Source organism: Chironomus tepperi, unplaced genomic scaffold (genome assembly GCF_022539635.2).
Source record: "Chironomus tepperi strain 1889 unplaced genomic scaffold, CSIRO-AGI_Ctep_v1 contig_85, whole genome shotgun sequence".
In the NCBI taxonomy this organism is placed as follows: Eukaryota; Metazoa; Arthropoda; class Insecta; order Diptera; family Chironomidae; genus Chironomus; species Chironomus tepperi.
In genome coordinates, this window is record NW_027226207.1 from 9876975 (window position 1) to 9896338 (window position 19364).

The 19364-nt window shown below is 30.7% G+C and overlaps 2 protein-coding genes across 4 annotated transcripts in view; both read left to right on the forward strand.

Moving 5' to 3' along the window:
- ct (homeobox protein, cut) overlaps nucleotides 1–13617 on the forward strand; it is a 134062-nt gene extending 120445 nt beyond the window's left edge. For 2 of the 3 annotated variants that reach the window (XM_070634177.1, XM_070634178.1), the window contains 3 exons: nucleotides 8207–8543; nucleotides 8610–10918; nucleotides 11038–13617. In XM_070634177.1, coding sequence (XP_070490278.1) covers nucleotides 8207–8543; nucleotides 8610–10918; nucleotides 11038–11324 — 2933 coding nt within the window. In that variant the 3' untranslated portion in view covers nucleotides 11325–13617. The remainder of the gene's footprint in view (nucleotides 1–8206; nucleotides 8544–8609; nucleotides 10919–11037) is intronic. The other variant, XM_070634179.1, reaches the window with a different exon arrangement.
- Nucleotides 13618–15975: 2358 nt separating this feature from the next.
- On the forward strand, nucleotides 15976–19335 carry LOC139086647 (ubiquitin-conjugating enzyme E2-18 kDa-like). The gene is made up of 4 exons (XM_070635219.1): nucleotides 15976–16148; nucleotides 16339–16434; nucleotides 16541–16727; nucleotides 16904–19335. The coding sequence occupies exons 1-4, from the start codon at nucleotides 16116–16118 to the stop codon at nucleotides 17053–17055; spliced, it is 468 nt and encodes a 155-aa protein (XP_070491320.1). The 5' UTR covers nucleotides 15976–16115; the 3' UTR covers nucleotides 17056–19335.
- The last annotated feature ends 29 nt before the right edge of the window (nucleotides 19336–19364 follow it).

Sequence of the window (19364 nt, forward strand, 5' to 3'; positions counted from 1 at the left end):
ATGTGGTAGGCTGTAGCCTGGCTTGCTAATACCAGAGCAACTCGATATAGCTACTAGAGTGTCAAATTGATGGTAAAACGTTAAAATGACGTCGAGGTGCCCTGACAGCTTCAGTATCCCTTGAGAGCCTCATTATGCCTCCTTTTGACCATCTTACAATAGAACCCTCCTCATGACATCATTTCCAAACTCCCCCCAACACCACATTTCGCGTGTATCGCAGTATAAAGACGCAATCAATTTCAGTCTTGTATTTTTAATTCTCTGTAAAAAACAAAAAAAAATATAAAGGAACAAGAGCATGTAACAACATTGTTTCAAAACTTTATGATTCCTGCCATCGAATTATGGTTTTTGGAACAGCAAGAAGCAGAAGAAAAAAAATTCGACAAGCACAATTTTTATTTTCCATGCTCGACTGACTTCTCACTGCTGTGGTTATCATAAACAAATTATGAAATAAAATGTAATTTCTTGATTTTTTTTTATGTTTCACAATAATTTATGCGGGAGGTGAAGAAAAAAACGTCAAGACGGTCGTCTTTAATCACAGAACTTAATTATTGCCAGAACCCTTTCTCTTTTTGCTATCATAAAATTCACGTACAAGCTTCGATTCTCTTCCCCCAACAGCAATACCTTTTATGTTTGTTCGAATAATTAAAAACAATATTTTTTAAGAAATGTTTATTGATGTTGGAATGGGTTTGATTTATTGCATTAAATATGCCACTGTTTTATTGATTATTAGTGATTGTAAAAGTAATCAACGTTGGTAACGACTTGATAAGGATAAATAAAGGGTGAAATTTTGGTTGATTTGAGGTTAAATGAGTGATATAACCTCAAAATTTCCGGGTTTTTGTTGGTTTATGGCTCACTAGAATAAGAAATTGCAAGTTTCCAAGTTTCAAGAAAAATTAAATTTAATGCAACATAACCTCAAAAAAAATTTGCTCTATTTCTTGATTATTGAAGTTTTAGCTATTGGCCATACTGATTATAAGCCTATAATCTCAATTACAACTAGTATCTTCAAATCTCAGCAACATAATCTCAAAATTTCACCAAATTCTCAACTTCTTAACCTCAAAATCTTCCAAACCCCCTTCAAACAAGCCCATAGACCCGCCATAGTCATCAACTAAAATTTATCACCCACCCATCCACCACCAGATCGATTTATTGTTATGTATAAAGTATTATCATAATTTCTATTTCATTTAATGTTCTTCTTATGTTTACTTGTGTTTCTGATTTCCATATTTTAACAATTAATTTCAAAAAAACATCGAATTTGTAGATATTGTGGCTGGGGTAAAACTACTTAAAATAAAACTCCCGCGATATTCTTAATAATCCTCATAAAAATTCATAATTTCTTTTATTTTAGTCAGAAATCAAACAGTCAAAAGCGATTTTATGTGGAAAAAAGAAACGAAAAACAATCATTAACAGCGAAAAACAAAAGAAAATGTTATATTTTTTTGGAAAAATAAAGGAAATTTTTTGGGGGTGGTGCATAAGTGACGTCTGAATTGTATTAGATGGGTCTATTGCTATTCAGTGTAAGGGATCGAGTCATATGTAGGAGAATTTGTCATTTTGGGAGGAAGGCCCCAGTGGCCGAGTGGTTAAGGAACAAATCGGATGTCTGAATTACGCTATGTGCAAAGGCGTGGGTTCAATTCCCACCAGAGACACCTCAAGACTTACAAAGAGTAAATAGACTCAATTAAGGATTTAAGTATCTCGAGAGTCTTTAGAGGGTCAAAACCTGTCAAATATCAATCGACATCACATGTGGACAAACCCCTAGTAGTTGAAGATATTTGGAAAAGTATAGGCTGAACTATTTCTGATAGCAATTTATGAATAGCTTAAATATATCATAAATTATTATGAAGGATTTTCTTTTGCATGTTTATTTTCTTACAATTCGATGTTAAAGTTGTTAAACACACATATAAATATTCTCTATATTATGACCAGACCCAAAATAATATACACAAAAATCCATCAACACTTTATAGCTTTCAACTTAATACATTTTGCTTATTTTAATAAAGAAGTCAAATCGAAGTGGCAGGAGAGACTCTCTTTATTTTTTGTGTGCCTTGATATCACTGCGACAGCACGTTTCCATTATTATTATTATTCCTTATACTTTTTTTTTGTATTTTTTTGATACTCAATCACGCAATATTCATTATTCCATTTGCAAATCATCGTTGACTATGCAAACATGAAAAAGGAGTTGAAAGGAAGTTGTAGAAGAAGGAATTAAAAAAAATAATCATCATTACCCGTCCTACCATTGTTGTTCATATGCTAAAAGCATCTTTTACTTCCATCAATCCCCTTCCTTCCCTTATCTTTCCATTATTTCAACTCCAATATCGCCCCGAAAGCAACACAAAAAATGCATGACAAAAAAATCACAATTTTTTCCATCTTTTTAATGAAAAATTTTCTAATTATTCATCAAATGCATTCGCACGTCGCATTCAATCTCTAATTATTGAAATTGACAATGATGTCGTCGAGACGAATGTTGGATGTGATGCACTTTAGAATCTCTTTACTTCTTTTTTTGCATTTTTAATGCACTTTTAGCAACACTTGATTCATGATACGGTTTGATGTGTGGTTGGTGGGGTTTTTGAGCGTGAGGGTGAGGGTAGGGTTGTCATTTGGGGGGTTATACTAAAATAGTATACCTGTATACTAAAATAGTATACTTGTATACTAAAATAGTATATTTGTAAAATAGTATATCTGAATACTAAAATAGTATACTTGTGTACTAAAATAGTATTTCTGTATACTAAAATAGTAGTGTACTTGTATACTAAAATAGTATACCCGTATACTAAAATAGTATACCTGTGTACTAAAATAGTATACCTATATACTAAAATAGTAGACCTGTATACTAAAATAGTATACCTGTATACTAAAATAGTATTAACTTGCAAAAAGAAGGATTCATTCGAAGTTTATACGAATATATATAGGTTTTTGAGATTCGAACCCAAGATTTCAATGCCAATTCTGACAATTCCTACAATTCCTGTGTTTAAATACTCAACAAAATCCTCAAATCAATTCCCATCACATTTAAAATCCAAAATTTCACTTACATCCCGAAAATATCAATTCATCGACAACAATTAAGCACTTCATATTCATCCACAATAGCAATCCATCAAAATTGATATTAGGAAGGTGTGAAAATGTAATGAAATGATTTCCGAATCCAGAATATTATGCAATATTATCTGAATTGCACTTCCACATTCACCACCTTATTTCTCATCTACAGACTTTGTTTCTATTTCCCATTTTCTTGATGATAATAATAATTTTTTTTATCCTGCTCTTCTATGCAAATGGGGAATATGTTGAATAGCAATAACGAATAGCATCAGCAGGTTATAAGGTATATACAACCAAGTAGGGAGATTGTTATTTATTGTCGACCGTATTATCGAGATGGTGGAAAAAAAATTGCGGACGCGGGGATAATTTAAGGATATAAATTTAATTTTATTATATATTCTTACTTTCATTCCTCTTTAGATAAATAATAATTTTATTATTTTTATGGAAGAAAATTTTTTTTAAAATTTTTTTTTTCTCATTTTTTTTGCGTAAGAAAAAAAATTATTAATATAAAATCGATTAAAAGAAAAAAAAACTCTCACAGGGTGAATAAATTATAATTTTTTATGTGCACCGATTCCTTATCCGCAGACTTATAAATTCAATGTTTATGTTGAGAAACCAAAAAATGTTAATTATAGTAGGATGTAGCAGGTGATTGAATCTACCAGGAGGTGTAAAAAGTGTTATCAGACGCTACAGATAATGTAGGATATAACAAGCATCTAGGGGGATGGAAGAAAATATATTTAAATGAGATGATGAAAAAAATTAAAATATTTGAAAATTTAAAAGAATAAAAATTTAAATATTGGCATTGTGGGAACTGAAGGCTGTAAATTATTATGGAATTATGATGGAAATTTATAAGAAAAGAAACCAAGTCGAATAGAAAATATTCAATAAACAAGGAATTTTTTAAAATAATAAGGCAATTCAAATGAAATTTTAATCTTATTAATTTTTAAATTTTGAGGAATTGATTGTGGAATTAATTTTTGAGGGTTTAGAGCTTTATACTCTTAATGAATTGTCAACTTAAAGATTTAACGGTCAAAAAATATTCAAATTTGTAAGCTAAATTGGTGAATTTGTTGAATTTAAAAATTAACGGTCATTAAAAATTCAAAAATTTGAAAATTACGATTAAAGCACTCAAATTCAAAATTAATTCAAATTTCAAAAAGAAAAGATTCAAAATAAATTCAAATTCAAAAAATAACGGTCAAAAACAATTCAAATTCCTAAAAACAACATTCAAATATTTATTTTTCCATCTGATTATAATCAAACAAATAATACAAAACCTACAATTATAAGTGCTACTAAATCATTCAACCCACTCAACTCCATTTATCGAATATCCACAATCAGTACAAAGCCTTCCTGCGTATTGCGTACATTACGATTAAAATCCTTTTGAACTACTTTTCAATTATTTTCTTTTATTTTTTTTGCTCTTTTCATATCAACAGCTCAATTAATGCTTCAACATAATTCAAACTCCTATCATAGAACTTTCCCCAAGTATCAAAAGCAGCAAAAAAACACTAAAATGCTTTTAATATTCCCGATTATCAATGTTGAATAGAGGCAAAAATCTATAAAATATAAAAAAACTTCTGCCATATTATTAAAACACAATAAAATTTATTGTGCGGCCTTCAACATTCCGTTCTATATTTTTTTTACTATATTATTGCGAACGCGATATTAATTGATTTTCCCACATTATACACGTACATTGAATGTATGTTTTGCCATATTCATGGATATAAAAAAATATTAAAAAAATTGTTATAAATTCAATAAAGTGGAAAACTATGTTGATAGTAAATCCTATACACATCGAACATTGTAATTATCGAGCATGAACGAGTATATATATTTTAAAAAGCACATTGCGTACCAACTTTTTTGAATGATATATTTTGAAATTATAATTATATAGATACATATATGAAAATGATGGGAAAATTGACTCGATCAACAGCATTTAATTGACTATATTGTAAATAAATTTTCAAGGAGTTTGTGGGTGGCATCAATTTGATTATTTTAATATTAATTTGAATGATAAACTAGCGTGCGTGGTTGAATATATATGTATGTGGATACAGATAATTAATTGAAAACAAATCAACATTGTGGGGTGGTGGTGGCATGAGGATGGGATGTGGGAGATTGAAATGCGCGGAAAAATGCGAAAAAAATACTCGAATGTTGTCTTTACGTTAACGAAATTATGAGCAAATATGCAAAATTAAATTGAATTACGAGGAGGGATATTTAGAGTTTTTTAATAATCGGTTAACCTGACTGGATGACTCTAAGTCATTCTTGTGGATACGAGGAGGGTATTTAGGGTTTTTTAATAATCGGCTATCCTGATTGGATGACTCTAAGTCATTTTTGTGGGATTTGAACCTCTACTTGAGGTCAATTTTATCTTGAGGCCACAATTGAATACTTTTCTAACATTCACTTTCAAGCATATCATCAACTTGATAGGATTCGAACACAATTCTTATAAAAAGCTCAAATCTCTAACTATCGAGCCACTGCTCCAATCATCCACTCCAGCACATCATCTCTTATAATCTCGAACAGTTAAAACCCCTACCAGCCTCAAAGACACATCATCGCATGAAAATGAAGTATTTGCGTATCTATCAACCGAATAATGACAACGGAAAACATTTTCTGACTGAAAGATTCTTCCTTATTTTTTTTGCTATTTGTTTTAAATTAAAAAAATGAAGCAAAACAAAAGCAATTGAATATTTTTTTTTTTTTATTATTTTATATTTTCAATTCCCTCCCTGTTCTTTGCTCACATCCCACCATACTATGAGCATTTTTAATATTATTATTATATTGTAGTCTAAAAAAGAAGGATGAGAAGGAATAAAAAATTATAATTAAATTTCTTTACAGTACTTTGAGCAGGTTTCGCACACAAAACAGAATAAAAATTGCATTTTTTTTTTGCCGAGTGCCATCCTCATACTGTTGTTATATATTTCCACTTCCATTCTTACTAGCTGCCAGACAAATTGCTTATCCAAATGAATTGCTCATCGGTTGGGAAGTAAGCAGAATGTAGAATGAGTTGCATTTTTTTGAAGACGAGATGATGCTTCGAGGTATTTTACTCTCTACGTTCGCATATTCGCTTTATTTTATAAGGCATATATTTCGCAAATGAAAAGCAATTGTGTAATTGTGTATATCATAAACAACTAAAAAAAATTGTTCATGTTCTTCTTATTATTACTTTACTTACTTCTTTTCTTTTAAAATATTAATGATGATGAATTCTGAGAGGTTGAAAATGTTTTATTGCCCGAAGGGTATCGTGTCGTTTGTTATCTTTCATTTTTTTTTCGGTTAGACAGATACTTCTTGTGCTGTATATGAAATTACTCTCTTCACATTTCATTCATCAATAAAATGAAATAACGTAAAATTATCCAAGATGTAGATTCATGATGATTGAAGTCATATTCGGACATATTTTCTTCGAGTCTTGGGGATTTATTCGTTGATGGACATTGGGTTGGATCACGCAATCATCAAATAAATACAATTCAATCTTTTACTGATTAAAAAAAATTTCTCCCAATTTTTGGTAATGCTTCATTTGAATTGTTAGCGTGTTTTTTGATAAATTAGAGACTTTTTTGCTATTTCTGTTGTTTGTGGATGATGCTTGCCACTTTTTTACACAATAATACTCAACAATATCTTGATTTCAAATTAATTTCAAGCATTTAATCTTTAAAAAACTTTTCGAAGTGAGAGCAAAAAAATTCAAAATTCAAAAAATCCGTTAAATTTTCTCAATTGCTCAACTGCGTTTCAGTCATAAACTCATTAAACTCAGTAACTTTCCATCCAATTTCTCTCATTTATTGGCCTTCCATCGAACGATATGTCGCGTGATGTGTTTAATGAAACAGAAAAATACTTTGAGATCTGAGATAGAGGACCCCTCTTCCTTTTATATTTTAATTTGATTGATACATTGCGTTTTATTTGATTATTCTTTAACCGAATATGTTTTTTTCTTAGATGAATGCGGTGACCGAGCATGCTCAACTCAAATACGAATTGCTCTGAATAAGTTAATGAAATTGTTTTATGATGAATATAAGCTTTTTGTTGCTCTCAAGGCTTGATTATATTTTTTTCTTAAGAAATCAAACTAATTGGAAGTAATTGGAAAAAGAAATGTACAGTCATGAGTATCACATGTTGTCTTGATTGACACATTGTGTTCAATGAAGAGGTAGATGAGATTATTATGAGGTTGGACATGGATAATTATTAAATAGAGATGAAATTTTGATAGAAAAATGGGCTGTAAATTCGAAAATTTTTAGGTTATGATTTTTTTGCAAAGCTGATTAATGGCAATTGCTGACAGTAAAAACGGTTTATTAGGATTTTGGGTTGGCAATGACTTTAATTAAAGTTGAAAGTTCAAAACTCAACGATTGAGTCTTCAAATCTTAATTACAATCCGATTCCAACATTAAATGTTCAAATTTCCCATTGATATTGCTGTAAAACCAACAATTCATAGGTTAATGACTTGAAACAATAAAATTTGTCATTCACACAGTGGTCGAAAAAAACTATCATAGTCCACGGTTCTGTGCTTCAATTCTCATTCTTCCCCAAAAAATATACTCAAATAAAACAAAAAAAAAAACGAATTCTTGTGAAGGAACATAAAGAAACAATCAACCTCACGCATCATTTACTTCTGATGTTGATCATTATACCATTCTTCGATTGAAATTGCTACTAATGATGGAAAAAAAAGTATCATTTGAATGATTTGGCTTCTTATTTCTGTGTGAGACTTCTTTTATGATGGGTTTGTCTCTCACAATCATTCATCTAGTCGGTGATTATCTTCCCACACTGTGCGGATGGTTCAATAGATATTTATTTTTGACATTTAAATTGTGATTATTGACGGGGAATTGCTTAACAAGTTTCTAACCTCAAAATATTTATTTATTTATTCCAGAATCAGGAATGCCACAATTCGGACGTCCAGACTCCGAAGGAATGACAGACGAGCGTATCCAACATATTCTCACAGAAGCATCAAGCATGATCCAAAAGTCATCGCCACAACAACAAAATTTACAAAATACAAGCCTGCAAAATACAATGAAAAATATGAATATTGAGGATTCACACAGCATTGAAGACTCAAAATCGCCACCAAATTGCACATCGCCATTCTCAAAGAGATTGAAGAAGTATGAGAATGATGATATTTCGGAAGAGAAATTACAGAAGATTTATCAGGAAGAATTCCAAAAACTTATGGCTCGTGGACAACGTGATGCATTTCCAAAGTAAGTCTTAAGCACTCAAATGTTCCTTGACAATTTTAACTAATTCCTTATTTTCTCCCATAACAGCCTTCTATTCCCACACTTCTTTGGTGCCGCCAGTGGTATGCCACCATTAGCTGACGAGAATCTCCGATTGGCACTCGAAATGTATCAACGTGAATTCTCAAAATTGCAACAACAAAGCGGCGCTGGCTTACCAAATTTCACCAATAATCTCACAAGTCTTCTAGCTTTACAGCATCAACAGGCACTCAATGGCAGTTCTATTCAAGATTTATCACTTCCGAAGGATATGCAAAAATTTGGTAAATCAAATGGATTAGATGATTGCGATCAAAAAGACATTGAGGAATCAATGAGAAGTGCATTCAGTATGGTCAAACCAAAACCTGAACCAACATCAACACCAACAACAACAGCATCATCAGCACCAAGTCCTGTCAGCAATACAATACTTCCACCTGTAACACCAACTGATGAATTTTGCGTTAATGCAAGTCCATTACAACGTATGGCGTCCATTACAAACTCATTAATAACACAATCACCTGTTCCATCACATGTCCAATCACCACAACGTCCATTGAAGGCTGTATTGCCACCAATAACACAACAACAATTTGATATGTACAATAATTTAAATACGGAAGATATTGTGAGGCGTGTCAAGGAGGCATTATCACAATATTCCATAAGTCAACGACTATTTGGTGAATCTGTACTCGGACTATCGCAAGGATCCGTATCTGATTTATTGGCACGTCCAAAACCATGGCATATGTTGACACAAAAAGGACGTGAACCATTTATTCGTATGAAAATGTTTTTGGAGGATGACAATGCCGTCCATAAACTTGTCGCAAGTCAATATAAAATAGCACCCGATAAGCTCATGAGAACCGGAAATTATAGTTCAAGTCCACAAATTCCAGCACAATTGTCAAAACAAATGCCACCAATGCCAAAATTGTTGAGCGAACAAATGGCTAAATTACAAGATCCGGCATTATTGCATATGCAAATGAGTCAAATGGCTCATTTATCACAAGCCGTTGCCGAACAACAAAGACGTGAAATGCAACATCGCGAATCACAACAGCCATTGCTTCTTACACCACCCGGTCTTCCGCCACAGCATGCAATTCAATTACCACCAAAAGATCAAAAATCAAATGATAAGAAAATGATGCCGATTCATTCGCCACAGCAATCGGAAACACCACAACCGCCACAAACCGTAACGCCAAGTAATGTTATGCGTACAATGAATCAACACATATCGCCAACTGTATATGAGATGGCTGCACTTACACAGGATTTAGATACGCAAGTTATTACAACAAAAATTAAGGAAGCACTACTTGCTAATAATATTGGACAAAAGATATTTGGTGAAGCTGTTTTGGGACTATCGCAAGGATCCGTATCGGAATTGCTATCGAAACCAAAACCATGGCATATGTTGAGCATTAAAGGTCGTGAGCCATTCATTCGTATGCAATTGTGGCTTAATGATGCCAACAATGTTGAACGACTGCAATTATTGAAGAATGAACGCCGTGAGGCGATTAAACGAAGACGTTCAACAGGCGCAGGTGGACATGATAATAGCTCAGATACAAGCAGCAATGATACATCAGAATTTTATCATTCAAACTCACCCGGGCCAGCATCTGTTGCATCACAACAATCAGCACCACCAAATAAGAAGCAACGTGTTTTATTCTCAGAGGAACAAAAGGAGGCATTAAGATTAGCATTTGCACTTGATCCATATCCAAATGTTCAAACAATTGAGTTTCTTGCTAATGAGCTGAATCTATCGACACGTACAATTACAAATTGGTTCCATAATCATCGTATGCGATTAAAACAACAAGTGCCGCATGGTCAACCAACAGAACCAATTCCGTCACGTGAAAATAACAATGGTGCACCATTTGATCCCGTTCAATTTAGAATTCTACTGAATCAGAGATTAATGGAGATTCAAAAGGAACGAATGGGACTTAGTGGAATGACATTACCATATCCACCATACTTTGCTGCTAATCCAAATCTTGCTGCTCTTATTGGACGTGGTCTTTTGAGTGGTACCGATCCAGAACAACTTGCCGCCCTCAATAATGCCGTTAAGGAACAAATAATGGGTCTTGATTTGTCAATGACATCACTGAAACGTGATGACGATGACTATGATGATGAACAGAATTCTGATAATGATGGTGGTAATGATGATGATGATGAGTCACTGAATGAATCAAAACTTAATAATAATAATGAACAGAAGGATATGTCACCGCCACCTCAAGCCATTTCACGTACATCAAGGAGAAAACCTGCAGCACCACAATGGGTTAATCCATTGATTACAAGTGAGTATTAAAGATATTCTATAGATTGAATTGATTTATGTAAGATCCCTGATTAAGGGATCATCAGCTCCAACATCCAATAGACCATACTAAAGATCATTTACCACCTCTATTTTCAGTGACAACAGGCGAATGGAGCGACAAAAAGAACATTCCAAATGATAAGGAAGTAATCATTAATGGTGTTTGTGTTATGAATCAATCAACCGACTACAAGTCAAATGATGATGAGGATGTAAATATGGATAAAACAAATGATGATAAAGACGATAACTTAACAATTGCCGAAAGTAACGACGAGGATGAAATTAAAAAGTCATTCATTAAGAAACCAAATCCAATTGATAATTCGGATGATGTTCAGGTGAAGAAGGAACTCGATGAATCATCATGGAATGAGTTTTAAGGAATATTATATAATGTGCAATGCGCTAAATGTTAATTATTTTTTGTGTGGATGGGATGTGAGTTTGGGTTTTGGGAGATTTTTGGTTGAATTTTGTGAGATTTGAGTAGGCTTGGAAGTTAAATTTGAAAAGAAAAGAGAGAATCTTAGGAGGTATTGATGAGCCTTACTAAGGGATGGTCATGGGTTCGAATCCACAGCAGGCTTGCAACATTTTACCAAGAATTTCCCACAAAGAAGCCCAAACAAAAATGAAAAACCTGTAAAATACGAAAAAATTTAATTAAAAATTCAACTTTAAAAAAAACTTTCAAATCATAGCAGGCAAAGAGAATGCTTGGTACGGTACCTAAAAGCGATCTCTATGCCTGCTAAGGTAAATACGGAAGTTGAAAGAATTTCCTTCAACAATTTTTTTTTCTTATATTTTTCTCAATAATAATGAATATAAATAATTAAGAATCTTATCATGATATAAAGCAGAGATAAGCCACATAAAATATAGTTTAATCATGATAACAATAATAATTGAAGAAGTAACATAAAAAAAAGATGATAAAGACTGTTTACTCAAAAATATATAAAAAAGAAGGTTTTAAATATTAAAAAAAAATGAAGAAGTCATAAAAAGTCACAAGCGCAATAGACTCAAAAATACACAACTCACATGATATATATAAAATTCACTCAATTTACGGTAGATTTTTTCTCTGACATATGAAGGAAGTTTTTAGTTAGTTTAAACGTACTTAAGAATATTTTTTCTCATTAATTTGTTGATAAGGTCCTGTATATAGAATCAATTTTCATTTTTAATTAATTATTTAGCCAAAATGTTTATTGCTTATAATTAATGCGTATATTTGTAAATAATCTGAGCAATCTTATAAACTTCCTCATGAAAAAACCCTTGATTAAGAAAGAAATCTCGATCTCAAAATGATAAATCACGACTTTTTAAACAAAATAAGTAAGAGCGCTAGAAGATTTTTTTCTTATTGGAATGGTGGAAAGGACTTTTGATAGAAAATTAAGAATAATTAATAATTAACGGAAATTTAAAATTCAAAATCTTTTTGTGAATGCGGCTGAATAACAAATATTCAGTCGCATTCACAAAAGTATTGAAAAATCAACAAAAAATTGATAATGGAATTAAGAGAAAACTTCCTAGAAGCTTAAGAATCATTTCATTATCATCAAGTCAAGCCCCACCATTCAAAAAAACTGTACAATGATACCAAATAATGAAAAAATTATAAATTTTTTAAATTTAATTAATTTTTCTTCTTAAAGAAAACAAAGTTTTTAAATAAATTATGTTGCACACATTTTAAAGGCCGAAAAAAGTGAAATTGAGAGATGTATAAAGGAAATAATTAGTTGATATCATATAAGTAAGTGAAGTCTCTTAGTTAAACATTCAATAAGATGAATGAATCACGCATATCGAGTTAATAAGAAATTCACATAATTATATACACATTTTATTAATTAACTTACGTCATACTCTTGTTAGGATGTTGATTGTGAATTGCTAGATATGAATTAAGCTGCAAATGTTAGATCCAGTTAGGAAATCAAAGATCCAGCTGATGTAAACAAAGAATTTTAAGATCCAGCTGATGTAAACAAAGAATTTAAAGATCCAGCTCAGCACAATCAACTCCAATCAAGAGAATTCTTCTTCATTTCTCAAGAATAATGCTTTTTGCACATAATTCAACATATATGATAAATATGCATATAAAGTGAAGTATTAAAAATTTTAGAAAATACCAAAAAATTTGAAAAAAAAAGAAAAGAAAATTGAGATGGAAAACTTTAAGAATTTTCCACGCTAATAATCTAGCTATGTAATTAAAAGTTCTGTAATATATATTTAATTAATTTAAATTCATTTACTAATTTGACAAAAAAAAAATATCAAATTGGATAAAGGAACCAAAATCCTTGCATTTATTCTCAAAAAAAATGATAAATAATGATGAGTTTGTAGTTGATCAGAATTAAGAACAAAAAAAAGTCATGCGATTGTATAGATGATATAAAATTAAGGACGTCGATAACTTTAATTAGATAGAGTAAATCTTCAAGAAGAATTTTCCGTTCATTATTTCATTTTTTTTTAAACTTTTTTGCGATATATTTAATCATAAACAATTTAGTATATCCATTTTTGAGGAAAATTTCATTTTCTAGAAAGGATTTAAAAAAAATATTCCAAATATACCAAAACTTATAAAAAAAAAAAAAAGAAAAATATCAAAGATGATGGAATAAAAAATAAAAAAAAACTTTTAAGGATGTAAAATTAGGAAATAAACAAAAAAAAAGTTCAGTAAAAAAATTTAAAAAATTGTAATTTTAAGATGAAAAAAAAAATTGAATTTAATTCTACTCTCAAAAAAAAAATAATATATTATAATTAATACATTTAAAAACTTTTTTAATAATGCATAAACACAACAAAAAAAAGAAAAAAAAATCGTACAGATAAAATTATTTGCAATACAATGGCTTAATGAAGTCGATTTTAAAACTGAAAATAATTAATTAATTATGTTATGAAAAAAAATACAATCTTTTTTAATTTATTGTATAAGAATTTTACATTTTTTTTTTTTAGTTTCTAATACTATTTTTACATAGGTTGTTTTATTGTCCGTTAACTGTTCTTCTAAGTACACAATGATAGACGTCACACACATGAGTATGCATAAAATGATAAAAAAGAAAGAAATTAATGAGTTTATGTGGCTATTGTCGTCAGAATTGCGCATTTATTGAAATCGCAGATTTGAGAGATATACAAGGGTGACACGTGGGGGTCCATTTTGAAGTTGCATGCCCCTCATGGACTTAACCTAGTGTTGAGTAAGCTGAGAGCATGCTCAGCTAGTATATTGAAGGCTAGCAAACTCTCAAGAGCATGCTTTTGAGGTTATGAATACCCAGACACCCTACTTAAGGTACATAACCTCAAAATTAGAGCTCGAAGTTAACTCGGAATTTGTATTGAAATGTACAAAAACCAAGTCACCTTCTACTTCTATTCAAAAAAATCAATTCAATATTGTCGAAAAACTCGAACCCCCCCAAGCCACATAACCTCAAAATTCAAATAATTTGTGTGTGAATAAAAAATTCGATAATTTTTTTTTTTTAGTTAAAATGAATAGTTTTTATGAAATTTATTATGTTCACTGTTATTATGTAATTCTCAATAGAACAACAGTTTACAGATAAAAAATATTTGCATAATTTTTACTTAAAATTATAAACACAAAAAAAAATCTAAAAAAAAAAGTGATTGCTGAAGATAAATCAAGAATAATAAATGAAAAATTGTACATAGAGTATCCCGCATATCAAAGCAGATAAAAAAAAAGTAATCTAATTATACCAATTATAATGAGAATTCTTCTTAGATGATAATGATTTAATCGCCAGAAAAAAAAAGAAAATATTAAACACTTTTTTTTTCGAAAATAGTTTTAAATAAAAAATGAAAAATGAAAAAGAAAAAAAGGCGAAAAATTAATAAAAAAAAAAATATTATCATTATTGATGAAATTATTGATGAATAAAAATTATTAAATAAAAAAAAAATTAAAGTTTTTTAAATTTAAATTTTAAAAATTTCAGGTATTTTCAGATTCAAGGATATCTTTACTGCCTCGTTCACCTACCATATTGCTTGCTTACTTACTTAATTCGCTCTGCGTACAGATCAATTGCGATCCATCGTTTCCCTCAGATGTCGCCTGAAACTGGCCTTATCTGCGGACTTCTGCCAGTTCAGAAGTTAGAGACTTAAGCCTCATTTATGTTGCACATTCAATTCATGAATTCTTTGGTCATCCTCGTTATCTTTTGAAATCTGTAAAATCAGACTTGAAGAATCCCATCGAATCCTGTTCACTTAAATTCATTTTACGATGTCAGCCTCTCTGTATAGCTGATATTGCTTCTTGCTTACTTACTTCGCTGACCGTACACATCAGCTGTTATCCATGGCCAACCTCAGAACGCCTAAAACTGGCTCTATCGAAGGTTGATCTTTGATAATTGCCAATACAAAGTGCTACACTGTCTCTATCAACTTAGCTGTCTTCTAAGAATCGCTCCTACATATGTGAATGTCCGCTTTCTTCATAGGCACAAAGATAGTTTATAGCACTTGCCATATTACACAATCCCAAATTTAATCACTAAAGTTGTCTTACTGCTATTTAAGATATTCAAAATCAATATTTGACTCTCAAAATTCAAGAAATAATATCAAATGATTATATAAACTGCATTAATCATTAAAATTCATTGTTCTAAATAAAGATACTCCTAGTTAAAGTGAATTTCCGTTATAATCCAGCATGTTCAAGTATGTTTTTAAAAATTCAAACCAACGGTTCGGAATTTTTCAAATTTCTAAAGGGACGCGTTCAGTTTATTAGACGAGTTTTGATTTCGAATTTCAAGATCTTTTCCATAAACATTTCACCTTAATTCCAGAAAATATCATAATAATAAGACATTTGTAATTCATTCAACATTGGATTATTGATTAAATAAATTAAAAATAATTTTCGAAATTAGCAAAGAACCGACATTAAAAATTTAAATTTTGGACATACCGTCAAACAGTAATCATTGACACAGAACAGAAAATTTTCAGTGTAAAATTTTTTTAGACTTTTAAATCGCAAAATTTATATAGTTAATTTAATTAACTCTCTAAGGAGTATTACAGCTAAATTATTAGTAAAGTCATCAGAATAAATAGAAGAAATGTCAGGAGCTGCGAATAGACGCTTACAAAAGGTAAAAGTCCAAAATTATTTGTAATTAACTTAATCCCGTGCATTATTTTGTGTGAATCAGAAGGTGCTTAACAGAATTAACGCCATAACAATAAAGCATACAAACGTACTGTTGCGTAAATGAGCAAAAAAAATGACAACTTTTATGTGAATTAAAAAATTTTTATACTAAATTTATGTAAAATTTTCAGGAATTAGCAGATATGAAGGCATCGGGTCTTAAATCCTTTAGAGATATAGAGGTTGATGATCGAAATATCCTTATCTGGTCCGGCTCAATTTGTCCAGTAAGTTAATTATTTCATAATATCATAAAAATCGACAAATTTTTTTTAATTTTCATGACTCATCATACAGTAATTAACATAATTCACGTATGTTTTCTATTTATAGGATAATCCACCATACAATAAAGGAGCATTCCGAATTGAAATTGTATTTCCCGCCGAGTATCCATTCAAACCGCCCAAAATTGCTTTTAAGACAAAGATTTATCATCCAAATATTGACGAAAAAGGTCAAGTCTGTTTACCAATCATATCCGCCGAGAATTGGAAGCCAGCAACGAAAACTGACCAAGGTAAATATTTGTTATATGATAGTGACAATTGATATTAGTGTACATAGTGATAAAATTAGAAAGATCCAGTCGAAACATCCAGAACAATTAAGTTGCCTTGAACATGTTCATGGAATGTTCAATGCAGCAATCAAAATGTCAATTAAATTTTAACAACAATCTCATTAATATTTCAGTCATACAAGCATTAGTAGCACTAGTAAATGAGCCAGAGCCAGAACATCCATTAAGAGCAGAACTAGCCGAAGAATATCTAAAGGATCGCAAAAAGTTTATGAAAAATGCTGAGGAATTTACGCGAAAGCATAGCGAGAAGCGACATGATTAAAGTTATAACTTTAAATGCTATTCAGTTCAGTTTTTTCCTTCATTTGATTTATTTTTAATTTAAGTTTTTTTTTTTTTTGTTTTTTAAAAGGAATGAAAGAAATTGAGAAGTGTGATGAATAAGAAAAGAAAAAGAAAAATCTTTTAATTGTAAAATCTATCTTTCTAATGAAATCTTCTTGCTCTAACTAACACGCTATTTTAAATCAATAGTATTTCGACGTGAAATGCAAATGCTATATCGATTGTGGATGATTTGAGCGCATTTTTATGTGGAATTTTTAGTGTAATTCATGAATATTTAAATGCAGCTATGTGAAATTGAGTGAAAAGTTTAATTTAAGTCAGTATAGAAATATTTGAAAATTAACGGTCAAAAAATATTTGAATAAATAACGGTCAAGTCATAATTTGAAACTAAACGACCAAGACAATTAACACTCATACCCCATCCAATATTTCCATACAAATGGACTTAGTGACAAAAGCAAACAACAACATGATCAAAGGGTTAATACAAGCACCATCTTGAAGTAAACGTGTACTGAACCGAGTGCTTATGAATAATGCAGTATGACTCAAAGCAAGAAAAACAAGGAATGTAAATTGCTGATTGATTGACAAACTTCGTGTGTAGAACATGTGACGAATGAATAACATGTAAAATATCCCTAAAACACAATGGATATATTCATGGCCTTTTTTTCGTTTGTCTGTATTCAATCAAATTGTAAGCAGTCTAGGAGAAATGAAAAGTATTGCATGCTAGACTTGACTTAATGTGATTTGGACAGAGATAGGAGTTATGGATTAGTTGGTATTGAAGAATTAAAAGAAATGTAAACTTTTTATGCAGGTAGACAGTTCAGAATAGATGACAAAGTCTGATTTTAAGTCACAGTAAGCAACACCGTTAGAGCACTCTAACTAGACAATGTAACTGTTCCTAATGACTGAAACAGTCTAGAATGTATACAGTAAGTCTTGGTAGTGTAGGAAGTACTTAAGGCTGAAAAATAATAGATCTGGCTTTAGTAGTACAGTATGACATATCCTAGCGATCCTAGTGGATTGCATAATTAATGAATCAAAGACTGCTTTAATGAGTACTATAAATTGAATATTTTATGGACCGTCCATAACTAACACATCAAAAAAGACTAACAATTCATCAACAAAGTCAGTAAAACAGCAACAGAATGAAGAAAACTCAAAAAAATAATGTCCCCAAATGTAGATCGTAATCAACTAGCAACTAGAAATAATAAAATATTGAACTAAGCACTTATGAAGATCAACACTTAGGATTGCACAAGTAATTTATGGCTTAAAAACATTATTTGTTGATACTATAAAGTTCATTGACCTAAAAGATCTCATTTCATAATTCATGGAAAATGATCAAATACTGTAATGCTACCTGCTTAATAATACTATTTGCTTAATATCTCCGAGTATACTAATGAACGTGACAAAAACAATGAATTTAAATTAATTCTCGAATTTCTTAATATTAAACATCCGCAAATGTGTCAACAAGATCATTTCCTTCATCTTTAAAAAACCCACGGACTGCCAAAAAAAATAACAAAACGAATATTTAATTAAACAAAAAAGTAAAATTTAAATAAACAGACGGAAGTTAATTAGGTTCCCGAGCAGTTAAGATACAATTGCGTCGCTGTATTGACAACAGTAGTATGGTGTCGTCACGGAAATAGTATGAAGTTAATTAGGTTCCTGAGCAGCACAACATGGTTGCTAGGACACAGTTATACCACTGTATTGACAACAGTGGTGTGGTGTCGTGACGAAGACAGACGATAGTTAACTAGGTTCTCGGGAACCTGACGTGATGTGTTGACAACAGTGGTATGGTGTCGCAATGGTTGCTATGAGAATTGCTTACAATTTCCACAGAAAAATGCGCTCAACGTACAAAAAATTTTAATCGCATGTCCTACAAAAATTAAAATTCGAATTAGACGAAAGGTAGACATAAGAATTTAAAAAAATATTTTAAAAACTAGTGAAAAATTGTGATTTTTAAAAAAGAATTTTCATCATAAAAAAAAAGTTTTTCATTTTCACTGTCTATGATAAAATCATCGTACTGCATAAATATGAATATTATAATATCCTTAATATCGCCCCCTCTGCCTTTTTATCCCCCCATTCATGAAGAGAATTATTGTCGATCAAAGAATGCTATTTGTCCTTCTTTTCTAATAGAGAATTAATAAAATTAACTGGAAAAAAAAAATCTACTTCAAAAAAAGAATTTCCGTTATTTTTTTTTTTTAATTTTGT

Bases quoted from the DNA above. Each gene is read 5' to 3' on its own strand.
- LOC139086647 (XM_070635219.1), top strand. From the start codon at position 16,116: ATGTCAGGAGCTGCGAATAGACGCTTACAAAAG. The intron at 16,149-16,338 runs GTAAAAGTCCAA...TAAAATTTTCAG, and splicing joins CGAATAGACGCTTACAAAAG to GAATTAGCAGATATGAAGGC. The intron at 16,435-16,540 runs GTAAGTTAATTA...TTCTATTTATAG, and splicing joins GGTCCGGCTCAATTTGTCCA to GATAATCCACCATACAATAA.